The sequence below is a fragment of the Diabrotica virgifera genome, chromosome 1 (assembly GCF_917563875.1).
Source record: "Diabrotica virgifera virgifera chromosome 1, PGI_DIABVI_V3a".
NCBI lineage: Eukaryota > Metazoa > Arthropoda > Insecta > Coleoptera > Chrysomelidae > Diabrotica > Diabrotica virgifera.
The window spans coordinates 256,136,857-256,151,468 of record NC_065443.1 but is presented as its reverse complement, the minus strand read 5'-3'; the positions used below and the strand labels follow the sequence as shown (position 1 = coordinate 256,151,468).

The following is a 14,612-nucleotide window of genomic DNA, read 5'->3' as shown; positions in this document are numbered from 1 at the left end:
TTTAACACATATTTTTCAGTTTCTCGATCCAATGTTCATTTCGCGAATTATTCGACCTTTCCGCTACTTTTGGGACACCCTGTATATAACACTCATTCGTCATGAAAGATCACCTGTTTTTCATTTAAATAAAATTGTTGTGTTCATCATAATATACACTTTAAAAATAATCTACTTACTAAAAAATACTTTTGCAAACTAAAATTTGACTAACTATGTTCAATAAATTTATTTCTGTTAATAAAGATGATTCTATTCAGTGTACACAAAACTTAATATTATAGAAAATAAATATAATCACAGATTTTACACTTTATCTTTATAGTGCCAGTTCTCAAAGACGAATGGCTCATTAGTGATTATCGGTCAGAGATCGGATTTCTTGCTGATATGATTTTCTTTGCAGTATTATAAATGATTCATTTAATTTGTAATTTTGGGTGTCGGTTACAGTATATATTATGTTCCCAGGCTTCTAATCTCTTTCAATGTTTTCGTTAATAGCATACCCTGACTGTGCGAAATGTGTATTATGCACATTCCATATAGACCGCTGTCCCAGACACACAGATTTTCTGTTAAACTATTAATTACCCAATATGTGAATTATTTTATTAATAAATAATGTTGTTTTCAATTTATCTCTCAAAATTATCCAATAATTTTTTGACAAAATACGTTTATGTAATATAAATTTAATTTTTGTTCTTTCCCGAAAAGCTAGAGGGGGGCCACGGCCCCCCCTGCCCGTGTGTATGGGCGCCTATGGGCTTTACCGCTATGAATATCCAGAAAACAATCTTTAGGCCAATGTTCTAGAAAAACATGTAAAACTAGTGGAGGTGGTACACCTAAAACTAACTCTATAAATGGGCCAATTTCGGAGAGCAACGTGTATTTTTTTAACCATACTTCCATTTGTTTCTTTTATTGTTTGTGTATATTGAAGAATAGGTAAGTTTTCTTACCTATAAAGTAAGAAAAGCTTCTTTAGTAAATATAGGTAAGTAACAATAAAATTTAAAACTATATCGACTTCTTCTTCTTTGTGCCCCTCATACTTTAAGAACATGAGTCCAGAGAAATAAGATTTTTCTCGTGACACATCCCCCTCCAGGGCTAAACCAAATTTTTTGAGTAGTATGGACATCTATATTAATAACCTATATGTTTTCTGCAGCCGATTTTGATGATATACATAGTTATAAACAAATGAAGATCAAAAAACGGTAAATTTTCGTTTTTTCGTCTATTACTAAAAAGTGGAAGCATTCTAAACAAATTTGAGAATAAGAAACTCATAAATCATATAAAAAACTTCAATATGGCGTTCGCTGAATATGTCTATCCTTATTTGTTGCTTAGAAAATTGTAAAATAAATCATAAATTTTGAGATTTTATAAATGTTCATAACTTATGTCAAAATTAAGTTAGAACCTTCTCATTACACGGAATGCTGAGACTTCCTGTGATTAAATTATATTGTAAATTTCAGACCAATTTGTCAAATAGTTTAAAAGTTATTTAATTTGATTATCCCAAATTCATTTTTTTAAACACTATAAGTCAGAAAATTATGAGGTCACAGTAATACTTCGGAGAGTTTATGAAAGAAGAAGATTCATGCTATTAACTTAATTAAAAAAAAATGACCAAAAGTAATTTTAAACAGTGTAAAATTATTTTGCAAAAACATGTCGATTTTTTGCTTACTTATAAACAATTAGAGTAACTTTCTAACCATTACCCGTAGAAAAATTATTTTTTCATATTTAGAAAGACTGAATTTTTATACACATTTAGAAAGAAAAACAATTGTCCTAGAACAATTAGGGACGAAGTTAGCCCCCCTTGTTTTAATTCACATGTTTATGCAAAATAATTTTGCAATATTTACAATTATTTTTTGTCATTTTTTTTAATTAAGTTAATAGTATAAATTTTCTTGTTTCATAAACTATCCAAAGTATTACTGTAACTTCATCATTTTTTGACTTATAGTGTTGCAAAAAAATTTATTTTGGATAAACAAATTAAATAACTTTTAAACTATTTGACCGATTGCTTTGAAATTTAGAGTATGATTTAAGCACCGGAAGTCACAGCATTCCGTATAATAAGAAGGTTCTAAGTTAATTTTTGAATGTTATGAATATTTATAAAAACTCAAAATTTATGAATTAATTTGCAATTTTCTAAGCAACCAATAAGGATAGAGATATTCAGCAAATTTGTTTAAAATGCTTAACTTTTTGGTAATAGACGAAAAAAGCGAAAATATACCGTTTTTTGATCTTCATTTGTTTATAACTATACAGTGCTAGTCAAAAGTCCGTACCCCCCCTCGTATCTTTTGAACGGTTATACCTATAATATTGCAATTTGGAGGGAGGAAATAAACAGACGTAAGCTTCTTAACTGGTCATGAAATGTGACGTAGTAGTGACAGATGACGTAACAGAGCCACTGTGACCGATAATTTTAAATGGGAGCTTATGGCAAGTGATACCTCGTTTGAAAGGTATTCAAAATACCTATTCAGTCTTACTAAGTTTTTTGGATTTTAGTCGATTTTTATTTTGGTGAATAAATTAAATAAATATAATATTTTCGTTTCGCATTTAATTAATAAAAATTCAAATGTCCGCCAATGGTTTTTTTGCCAAAAAAGTTGATGTTTTTCAATTCTCTAGTAATTTTTACGTCAACGTCAACCTTTTTGACAAGTAATCATATGCGGAATTTTAAATTTTTATTAATTAAGTGCGAAACTACAATTTTATATTTATTTCATTTATTCATCAAAGTTAGCTTAAGCTCAAACAAAATTAGTATGACTGAATAGGTATTTTCAATACATTTCAAACGAGGTATCACTTGCCATAAGGTCCCATTTAAAATTATCTGTCACAGTGGCGCTGTAAAGTCATCTGTCATAAATACGTCATTTGCCATGACCAGTTAAGAAGCTTACGTCCGTTTATTTCCTCCCTCCAAATATCACTATTATGGGTACAACCGTTCAAAAGATACGAGGGGGGGGGGGGGTACGGACTTTTGACTAGCACTGTATATATCATCAAAATCGGGTGCAGGAAATATATAGGTTATTATTATAAATGCCCATACTACTCAAAAAATTTGTTTTCGGCTTGGAGGGGGTTGTGTCACCAACAGGATATTTTTTTCCTTATTTCTCTGAACTACATTGGCGATCACCACGGCCAATTTTGCTCTGTGCAGTGGTTCTGAAGAGTTCTATTCGCCGGTCCGGAAGAAGAATGACGTAACTGCAAAAAGTCAAATTTCTCAGGAGGACCAAAAAACGATGTTCAAATATTTAAAATAGGTATATGAGGAGTAATTGTCCAGGCGTTAAATTGGTATGGCGTTTAGGTATTCTTACAATGATGGCTTTTAGTTTCATCCCTATTGGTTCCAATTTTATTATCTTAATTTAATCCACCCATTTTAACCCTATTTACAGTTGCGTCATTGTTCATCTAAAATTTTTAAATTACTTAAAATAGTGACTAAATGAAGAGTAATGGTCCATGATCATTGCTATGGCGTTATTCTTAAAATGTAGGCGTTGTTCTTAAAAAAGGCGTTGTTCTTAAAATTCTTTTAGTTTCATCCCTATTGGTTCGAATTTCATTATCTTAATTTAACCCCCCCATTTTCAACCCTATCTACAGTTGCATCATTCTTTATCTTAAATTTTTTCTGTATGTAATATCCTGTAATAATAATTCTGTAATAAACCATTGCCGTTGTGCTTATTTTTATTTATACAGGGAGTTGAACTTGTTACGATTTTCATAAAAAATTGGTTATAACTTTGTAAATACCCTGTATAACATACCAAACCTTTATATTTTTGTAATCAAGAAGTTAACAGGATCTCGAATATAAAATAAAATAGAGGGTGATCCATTGAAAAAAAAAGCATAAGTTACCGCTATGTTATCGAACACCCTGTTATATTCAAACTAATTTTGTATTGTGAAGCTCAAAGTTAGCTACAATTTTTGTTATTAACTTATATCGTTATCTATTACTATAACGGATCTACGGAGCTTTACCCCACTAATCAATCACCCTATATAAATATAAAATATTTCACCATAAATGGCTCGACAGTCCGTTGTGGATCTTGGCCTGCTCATAAAGAAGTCGCCACTCCTGTCTATTCCTGGCAACTTTCCTCCATCTTCTGACACCTAGAATCTTTAGGTCTTCTTCCAGATTATCAATCCATCTTCTTCGTGGTCGTTCTCTACTTCGTGTGCCCTCTGGTTTTGAAAATGTTAATCTCTTAGTGTATTCGTGATCTGACATCCTAGCAATGTGTCCAGCCCATCTGAGCCTCGGCACTTTAACGAATTTCACAATATCTGGATCGGTGTATAACTGATACAGTTCAAAGTTGTATCTTCTAATAATTTTTCTAATAATCTTTTTTAATAGTAAAATCTTTCTAATCATTTTTCTCTCAAAAATACCAAAAAGTCTTTCATCACTTTGAGATAAAGTCCACGTTTCAGCCCCATATTGAGCTTTACTGCACGTTTTATATTTTTATTTTTTAATATAAAATATTTATATCCAATAAATTTAACATAATATATTTTATATAATAACACAAATTATTAATACAAAGTTAATGCAATTATTTATAGAACATATTAAAAATATAAAAATCAAATTGTAAATTAATTAACATCAGGATAGGAATTAAAATATATAAGCAAAACTCTGGTTTTTCCTAATGTAGTCTCCCAACTGACCAGTGATTAATCCTTAAATAAATTAAGTCCAATAAGCAGGATAGGAAATGTTAAGTATAGGAAAATATATTGTAAAATGGAGCCTTAAGGGCCCGTAGTTATATAACCTCAAAAAAATAAAAAGAAAAAGGAGAAACAAAAAATTTGTTAATTTGTAAAAAAAATTCATGAATTCAAATATCGAAACGGCATTTCAAAATGTTTAATCTCCGTGACGTTATTAAAAAAAAATAAATGTGAATGAAATTGAAATTTGAATTTATCATTACATTTGTCGAAGGTATACATAGAAATAAAAAAATGAGATCTTATACAAGTGTATATTCTTTTGGAAACAACCGCGTTTTTTGCAGTTGAAAATATAGTAATATTTGATAAACAAATTAAATATCTCATAAATTATTAAATATTTTTCGACCAATTTTTTTTCTTTATACTGGTAACATAACGCACATTTTCCTGGAAAATAAAATATTTTATAATGCTTATTTAAAACGGAAATAACATTTTTTTGCAAATTTGTTTTTCAAATTTTATATATAATTATTTAAATACATAAGGAGTCAAATTTAATTTAGTAAATTTTGAGTGAAAAGTTTATCCTTCAACTTTGTAGAAAAAAATCGTAAAAACCTTCATAGAAACGTGAATTACCGCAGCAGCTAAAAAAGTAAATTTTGTGGAAAAATGTTTTTTAATTATTTAAACAATGATCCCCTTATATGATTTGGATACTTTCTTGAACATATCTGTTGTACTCACCTAAATTTTGGTATAAAATTTGTTTCAACCTGTACGAATGTACATTTTGATTTTTTTATTTTATTAAGCTAATATAATAGTTTATCACTTTAATGTAAAATTGATTAACGTTTTTATAATATAAGAAATTATTATTTAAACTACTTGTGTCGTATACTTGATTCTTGAACAAGGTTACATTGCTAGTGCTCTGACTGTATTTATTGCTACAGTAGATCTAAAACATGGCTCCTGTGGTGCAACTAGTCGAGGGAAAAATTTCTGGAGGGACTAGGACAGACCTCAATGGAGAAAAGTTTCATTCGTTTTTATGTATTCCATACGGAAAAGCACCCGTAGGCGAACTAAGATTTAAGGTAATTTATATAGTTTTTTAACACTTGCAAATTAAGAACTTGAGGGACAATGTTATGTAATAACAGATTTAGTGCCAAAATGTAGTTTTGAGAAAAATGGGTTTAAAGTTTAAATTTGTTTTTGGTGCAATATCTAAAATATAGTACTGACATGTTTAATAGGGTGGTGCGAATAAAGTCAAGTTGATAATTCCGTGTCGCTATAGTGCGGAAAAGTTGCGATTGGTAATTACAAGAAAAACAAAAAAAGAATTATTCAAATCGGACTTTATCTTCCGATCCCGCAACAGGCCTAAAGATTATGAAAAAAATGAAATTTTACCTTTTTCCAAACATTTTTATTTATCCTTCGTGTAGTACGTTTTATTTATCGCTATAGTAAAATTTATTTACAGTTTGCATGGTAGAGTAATAAAAAAATAGATTTACACATTTAACGAATATCTTCCGATCCCGCAATGTCAATTAAGATCTATAAAAATTTGAAATTTTTGATGATTTTGATAAATTAAAAAACATTTAGTTATCTCATTTTTCTGTTACATTGTGAAGCTCTTCGCTTGTAGATATTGTATGACAATATTTAAACAACCCAGAACTCAAAACGAGGGGGTGGTTGCAGTTCTAGCTCCACACGCACCCCTCTCTTCAACCAACCAATGAGTGTGTGTGTTTTACATTACATTAAAACCTGTCAATAACGGTAACTAAAAATGACAGAACTATTGGCCGATATAAAAAGGTGGCCACTATTACCAGGTTTTGTAGTCCACAAATTTTGGTTTGGGGAACTTTGAAACTGGCCGGCTAGTTCAGGTGGCCGTTAACACAGGTTTTACTGTATTTACATATATGTACATTTATTTTTCATCTGTTTGTTTCCAGCTCTTAAACATCAAATTTTTATTGTGATTTCTTGGTAAAGTCTGGCAGCATGGGCCTTGATTTAAATGTTTTTCTGATGAACCCATCTGTTGATTGGGGCCCACATACATTAGCATTAGACGATGCTCCCGTGGTCAACTTTAGACACCGCTCGTCAGCTTGCATGTGGCAGGGATAGTTTTGTACATTCCAATCTGGCATGTCTCCCTATGTAATATAGGTAATAGGTAATATAGGTAATCTCCCTAAGTTATATCTTCATTTGAAACTCTTCTAAGAACTGGTGGAGAAGATAGTGTTGTAACATTCCAGTCTATTATTTCAGTGTAGTCCTGTGCTTGAAAATTTAAAGTAGGAGGGATGAAATTTCTAGTACTTTTGCCCTTGGTTTTAGTCTGCCCGGCTTTTAACACTCTCCTTGGCCCTAGCTCTCTAATGTGTTTCCTTTCTCCCTACTACTTGAAATTTTGAAGCACAGGACTAAACTAAAATAATAGACTGGATTGTTGCGAAACTATCTTATCCCCCACTTCCTCGAAGAGTTTCAAATGAAGATAATATCTTAATAATAACTCCTTGTATTACATCGGGCAACATGTCAGACTGGAATTTACAAAACTATCCCTGGTATAAGCCAGCCGATAAGCGCTGTCTAAAGTTAGCCACGGAAGCATGGTCGAATGCTAATGTATGTGGACCTCAATCAAGAGATGGATGCATCAGGACAACACTTAAATCAAGGTCCATGCTGCCAGATTTTACCAAGAAATCACAATGCAAAGTTGGTGTTTGAGAGCTGGACACAAACAGATGAAAAAAAATGTACATATGTAAATAATGTAAAAAAACACACACTCGTTGGTTGGTTGAAGAGAAGAGTGCGTGTCGAGCTAGAAGTGCAACCACCCCCTCGTGTTGAGATCTGGGTTGTTTAAATAGTGTCATACAATATCTAAACAAGCGAAGAGCTTCACAATGTAACAAAAAAATAAGATAACTAAATGTTTTTTAGTTTTTCAAAATCATCAAAAATTTCAAATTTTTATAGATTTTGATTGACTTTGCGGGATCGGAAAATATCCGTTAAATGCGTAAATCTCTTTTTTTATTACCCTACCATGCAAACTGTAAATAAATTTTACTATAGCGATAAATAAAACGTACACGAAGGATAAATAAAAATTTTTGGAAAAAAGGTAAAATTTCATTTTTTTTTTCATAATTTTTAAGTCCGTTGCGGGATCGGAAGATAAAGTCCGATTTGAATAATTATTTTTTTGTTTTTCTTGTAATTACCAATCGCAACTTTTTCGCACTATAGAGATACGGAATTATCAATTTGACTTTTTTCGTACCACCCTAAAGTAACGTTTACACGTATCCAGTAACTAGCGCCAGTCTCACTGGAATGCCAGTGGCATGAAAAATAGAGCACCTTTCTATTCGAGACAGCGCTGGACTGGAACAAAAAAGCGTTTACATGATGCCAGTACCATGCCAGCACTGTCGTTCCAGTGCGACTGGCGTCATTTACTGGATACATGTAAACACGCCATATTAATATTTGATGGAGTAATGGAAATATAAAATACTCTTACATGTTTTTAATAGCTATTTATGATATAAGTGTTAAAAGTACACGTTTAAGGCACGCATGTGAAAGTTTGCAGAATGAGCTATAGCGAGTCCTGCAATTCACATTAGTGCCTTAAAAATGTACTTTTTAACACGCATATCATACAATATTTTTTCTACAAACGTAATTACAGGACAATATCTACAAAAACTTTTACTTGAACTTGACTGACATTCCATTTTTATATTTTTTTGATATTACATCAAAATGGCCTATACGGTCAATACGAATTGCAGTGCCTTAAATTTTTTTAAAGCACTAGTGCATTAAAGTAGCATTTTTAACGCTCGTATGGAGAGCTAAAAATTGCATTTTTAACACGGTTGTAGAAAAACATTTTTTAAAATAATTTATATTTTAAAAGTTATTTGATCAAATGGCGCTTAATTCGTTAATGAATTTTTAAGATATGTATGAGTTAAGATCCAAATGCTGGATTAAAAGACATATTTGGCGGTTAATTTGATGTTTCAAAATTAAAAATACGTGATATAATAATTTTTTTAATTTTTAGCTTTAATATGTATAAAAAGTTACATAATACACCAAAAGCAATCCACTAAGTCTTCAATATGGAAATCCAATGATCCATCAAAGCCGTCAATGGCATCTTGAATGTCTTCATTTCTTACGATATTTTCATAGATTCTTAACATCCAATGGAATAAGCTCCAATATCGACGTTCTGTCAAATAGTTTTAAGATAGAGACGAGTTTTTCATTAGGCCTTTTTTATTTGATTTTGATTGATTTTTTACTAATTACTTGCAACCTTTTCTTGGTCTCCCTTTTATAGATTCCTACATGTTTTCTGTTTCAAGTATATGTATTTAGTGGAGTCAATGAAGGTTTTCACCTCCGATTTCGTTGAACCTCCATCGATTTTCATGAAAACTGGTAAGTATGTAGAGGATACCTGAAGAAACAAAGGTGACATGGTGCCAACTTGCGCTTTTACCCTGGGGGGGGATGCCACCCCTTCTCGGGGGTGGAAATTATTTTATTAAAAATAATACCACTAATCGATAGAGGAACAAATTATAAGTAAAATTTGTTATATAAAGTTATTTCAATAAATCAATAGTTTTTGAGTTATTAAAGATCAAAAGTTTTGATTTTTCCTGAAAAAAATCCATGTTTTAAAGCAGTTTTTCATAAATAACTCAAAAACCATAAGTTTCTTCAAAAAAGTTGTTATTACCAAAATCGAAGATAATATAAAAATAAATAAGCTCCTTATTCGAAAAATCCTTTATTACATATACAAAGTGAGTTATATGCATTTGAATATATATTTTTTTCCGCGAGTACTCAAATCTTAGTATTCAAGCTTAAATAACAGGAAAACGATGCACTTTGTTAAATATAGATATTAAACATTTTAATAAAGTATTTAAAGGTAACCATCAAAAGGCTACATAAGAAGTCGATAGCATCAAAATTAAGCAAGTTATGATGGAAATAAGAGGACCCTTTCAGATTTTTTAGGGAAGAATGAAAAATGAAACATACGTCATTTCCACAAAAATTAAAATTTATAGTAACCCATTTAAAACTTTATTTATTTTAACATGAGTAATAACTTCAACAATTTTGACTGGTTTAAAATGCATATTTTTGAAAAAAAATACGATTAAAAAAATTAGAATTTTTCAAATTTTCGTGAATTTCATTTTCTTTTGATAATAACTCCAAAAATACTCGATATACTTAAAAAATGGTAGAGAACAAAATTTTAGTTTTAACTTTATTTAAGCTTTTTATTTTTTTAATATTTTTTTACGACAAAAAATAACCGAGATAGAAACATTTAAAACCTAAATTTTACTGCGAGAACCATGTAACCGGGGCAATTTCACCTTGTACTTAAAAAAAATAAAGGATTTATAAAATTATGTTTAATACAGTTTTATAGAACTTTTACTTAGCTTTGTAACGGTTTTTGGATAAATCTCATATTTCAAAATTTAACGGAGTTATTTTAAAAAAAACCAATAACATTTTCTTTGAAAAAATTTTATAGCGGAGGTTTTGTATGTATACAGGTTGTGGGAAGTCCAATTAGTCGTTTGTTGTAGGAGATGCGAAAAAAGTTTATTTAGGTGAGATTCGGGCATAGATAATATCAGAATTTAAATACATTTCCAAATATAGAGGGCCACCCACATTGACAGGGTGAAACAAAATTATCTTTTGTTTAATGGAACACCCTGTATATTTCTACATTTTTGGATTCTCCTCTATGTTTTATTTCTTAAAATATCAGGTTTTGTGATGTTATACGAAGTAGTTTAAAAGATAATTACGTTTTTATTTTCAAATTTCATAGCAATATTCACCCCCTATATAATTGTAGTGATTTGACATCAGAAAATAAATTGATGTTCAAGTGATTTTTAATATAATCTATTATTGTTAAAAATTATTAATCTAGCAAAACGTTTAATTTTAGCTAATACAGGGTTGGTCGAAACTGAATGAGTGTTTTCTCAAAGTTTGAGAGTATGAGTTTTCTCAAACGGAGCAGCCTGTAATGCCTGTAATGAGCATTGTAATGAAATGCTATTGTATGGCACTTTATTATTTCCCACCCTGCCAGTGAGAACTGAATTTATTTTTGAAATCCCTAACTTTATGTCTTTAATTATTTTAAATATTGTAAACGATTAAAAAACAATCAAATTAAATTGAAATGAATAACCAGTGTATATCTTCCACATTTACTTCATATTTAACGTAGCCTGTACCATAACATTGCACAGATTATTATCCCTGTATAGCAACGATATACCATGAATGTGAATTCATACTTGAGAAATGTCCTATATCCAGTCTCACAAAAAAAAGGGATTCCTCAAACATAATATATATGCAGACAAAATCAGCCAAAGTGATTTGCGATATCTAATTAAAGGCCCTACCAAGTTGGTTTTGTTGAATATAGCATGGAAACACGACGATACTTTAGTGATAAGCGTATTTTTCGTAGTAGCTATAGTATGTTGTTTTTTATTATGTATTACCTATATTAAATTAGTTTTAGTATGTTTCGTTTATCTAAAAAAATGTAAAACAAACAAAAATTCTGTTTTTCTTATAGTTGTTTTTTCGTATAGATATTGTTTTATATTGTAGTAAATTGAATTTAGTTTTAGCATGTTCAGTTTGTTTGTAGAATTATATTTAATTAGATTTGCTTTAATTACTAAAATAAATAAATTTTCAATTATATTTTATGTATTTGTGGAAAAGGAAACCTAGCATTAGCGGCCACATTTCTATAACGGCCAATTGCTTTCTATTTTTAGTGGCCGTTATTGTCAGGTTTTACTGTACCAATGATATTTTATTAAATTATGAAATATTATTTAAATAAAAAATTTATAAGCTTGATAAAAGAAAGTTTGCTTAGAATTTACTCCTCTATCTAATTATGGGGTTATTTTTAATAAAATAGTGTTCACCCATGAGAAGGGGTAACATCCACCCCCAGGATAAAAGCGCAAGTTGGTACCACATCATTTTTGTTTCTTGAGGTATCCTCTAACTACTTACCAATTTTCATGAAAATTGATGGAGGTTCAACGAAATCAGAGGCGAAAACCTTCAGTGACTGCCTTTTTGGAAATATAAAAGATTAATTTTTTTCGTGACTGTCGATTTGCTAATTTTCTGATTTTTGGTTGCTATAAGGTTTAAAAAATTAATAAAAATTATAAATCATGCACATAAATGTAAAAAAATATTTATTTTACTTAATTAAACGAGATTGCTTGAGCCAGAATGCTGAAATCTGCATTTTTATCATTAAAAAAAAAGGTGGATTTCACCCCTAAAATGCAGAAAGCGCAACTTGGTGCCATATCACTTTTGTTTTTTGAAGTATCCTCTAACTAATCAACAATTTTCATGAAAATCGATGAAGGTTCAAAGAAATAGTGGGTGAAAACATTCAGTGACTACACTTTCAGAAATATAGAAGAATAAGGTTTTCGTGATTTTCGACTTGTTAATTTTCGGATTTTTGGTTGCTATAAGGTTTGAAAAATAAAAAAAAAATGTAACTCATGCACATAAGTATAAAAAAAATATTTATTTTTTTTAATTAAACGAGATTACTTGCGCCATAATGCGGAAATCTGCATTTTTTACAATTTAAAAAGTAGGGGTGTATTACACCCCTAAAATGCAAAAGCGCAAGTTGATGCTATATATCTTTTATTGCTTGAGGTATCCTCTAACCACTTACAGATTTTTATGAAAATCGATGAAGGTTCAACAAAATAGGAAGTGAAAACTTACAGTGACTGCACTTTCAGAAATCTAAAAAATAATTTTTAAAAAAGGGGTCTATTTCACCCCTAAAATGCAAAAAGCGCAAGTTGGCACTATGTCACCTTTGTTCCTTGAGGTATCTTTTAACCACTCACCAATTTTTATGAAAATCGATGGAGGTTCAACGAAATCTGAGGTAATAACTCATATCCACCTTCATTGACTCCACTAATTGTCTTTATTTTCAGGTTCCTTCAAATTTCCTCGCTCTATAGCAGGTTCTGTATGTCTATGACCTTCTCCATTGGATTCTTCTGATGATTCTTTATTATTTTCGTGTGTTGTATTTTTCTAACCCAAAGGCTTCCTCATTTTTAACATCGGCTATCTCTTGCTCTTTTCAGTTAAACTGAAAATTTTCGGCTGTAGCTTGCTCGGATCTCTTTAGTAACGTTTTTGCTATTTTCCATATCAATACTCAAACTTATATCTCCATGCAACACATCAAACGACTAACTCATTAAATGTTTTAAGATATACAGGGTGTCCCATAATTAATTGTACATTAGCTAATGGGTGATAGAAAACATCAAAATATTAAGATTTAACCAAACTCGCTCAAATAAAATATGGCTCCTTACTGAGTTACAGGATGTTTTATTTAAAAATTTAAAAATTATTTTTGCTCACTATTTTAAAACTATTCGACGCATCCTTTTCATACTTGGCAGAAAGTGTAGGTATTATACAACCTATGAAATTATGATAAATAAACGTTTCTGGTTACTACCAGTGGCGTACGACAGGGGACAGCGAATGGTTGACCCGTCCCAAATTCTACGCGACTGGCGGAATTTCCACGGATGTGACTATCCATGACGAATGTTGGCGATCATCATGGCAATCTTCACTTTATCTGCAGCAGCGCGGAAATGCTACGCAGACGTCGTGTTGAACCAGGTTCTGAGGTTATTTAACCAGGATGTTCTTCTTCTTCCTGGACCTAGTTTTCCAAATATTTTTCCTTGCCAGATGGCTAGTAGGATGGCATATCTGGATTCATTTCGCATAATGTGTCCAAAGTATTCCAACTTTCGAGATTCGATAGTGGTTACTACCTCTCGGTTCTTCCCCATTCTTCTAAGGACCTCCTCATTTGTGACCCGATCAGTCCACGGGATTTTAGGAATTCTCCGATATAGGCACATATCTTCGTTTAAGGTCCATGATTCAACACTATAAAAAGGACAGAGAATACTTAGCAGATCAGCATTCTTTCTTTTATACTAAGAGAGAGGTTGAGGCTTTTGAAAAAGGCCCCCTTATGGTTGAAGGTTGATCTAGCTATTCCGATGCGCGCTATTATCTCTTGGTGGTTGGTCCATTCTTCATTTATTATGATGTCGAGGTAGTAGTAGTGCCTTAATCTTTCTACAGGGGTTTTGTTAATGTAGAGTTAACCTTCTGTTATCTTTTTCTTGCTAATGATCATAAGTTTTTTCTTCTTTACGTTTATATTGAGTCCATATTGTCGACTGTAATATGTGATTTTGTTGATGAGGTCTTCTAGTTTGTCCGCAAAAACTATGGTGTCATCTGCATACCTGGTATTATTTAGCCGGTACCCGTTTAGTAGAAAATGCCTCTTTCAGTTTCATGCAAAGCTTCGATAAATATTCTTTTAGAGTAGATATTGAAACTTAGAGGGGACAAAACGCAGCCGTGCCTCACTTTACGCATGAATTTCACATATTCGGTATGTTCACCGTCAACTCTGAGGTTTGCAGACTGATTCCAGTAAAGGTTTCTAATTATTTTCAGATATTGTTTGTTAATTCCTGCTTCTTTTATTATTTGTATCATCTTGGCGTGCTGTACTCGACCCTTTCTCGTAATTAACCAGACAT

At 31.1% G+C, this 14,612-nt stretch overlaps 1 protein-coding gene across 1 annotated transcript in view; it reads left to right on the top strand.

The window, feature by feature from the left end:
* The window catches only part of LOC114330898 (uncharacterized), a 180,851-nt gene that overhangs the window by 141,863 nt on the left and 24,376 nt on the right, over positions 1-14,612 (top strand). The window contains exon 14 of the mRNA XM_050663392.1: positions 5,774-5,909. Coding sequence (XP_050519349.1) covers positions 5,774-5,909 — 136 coding nt within the window. The remainder of the gene's footprint in view (positions 1-5,773; positions 5,910-14,612) is intronic.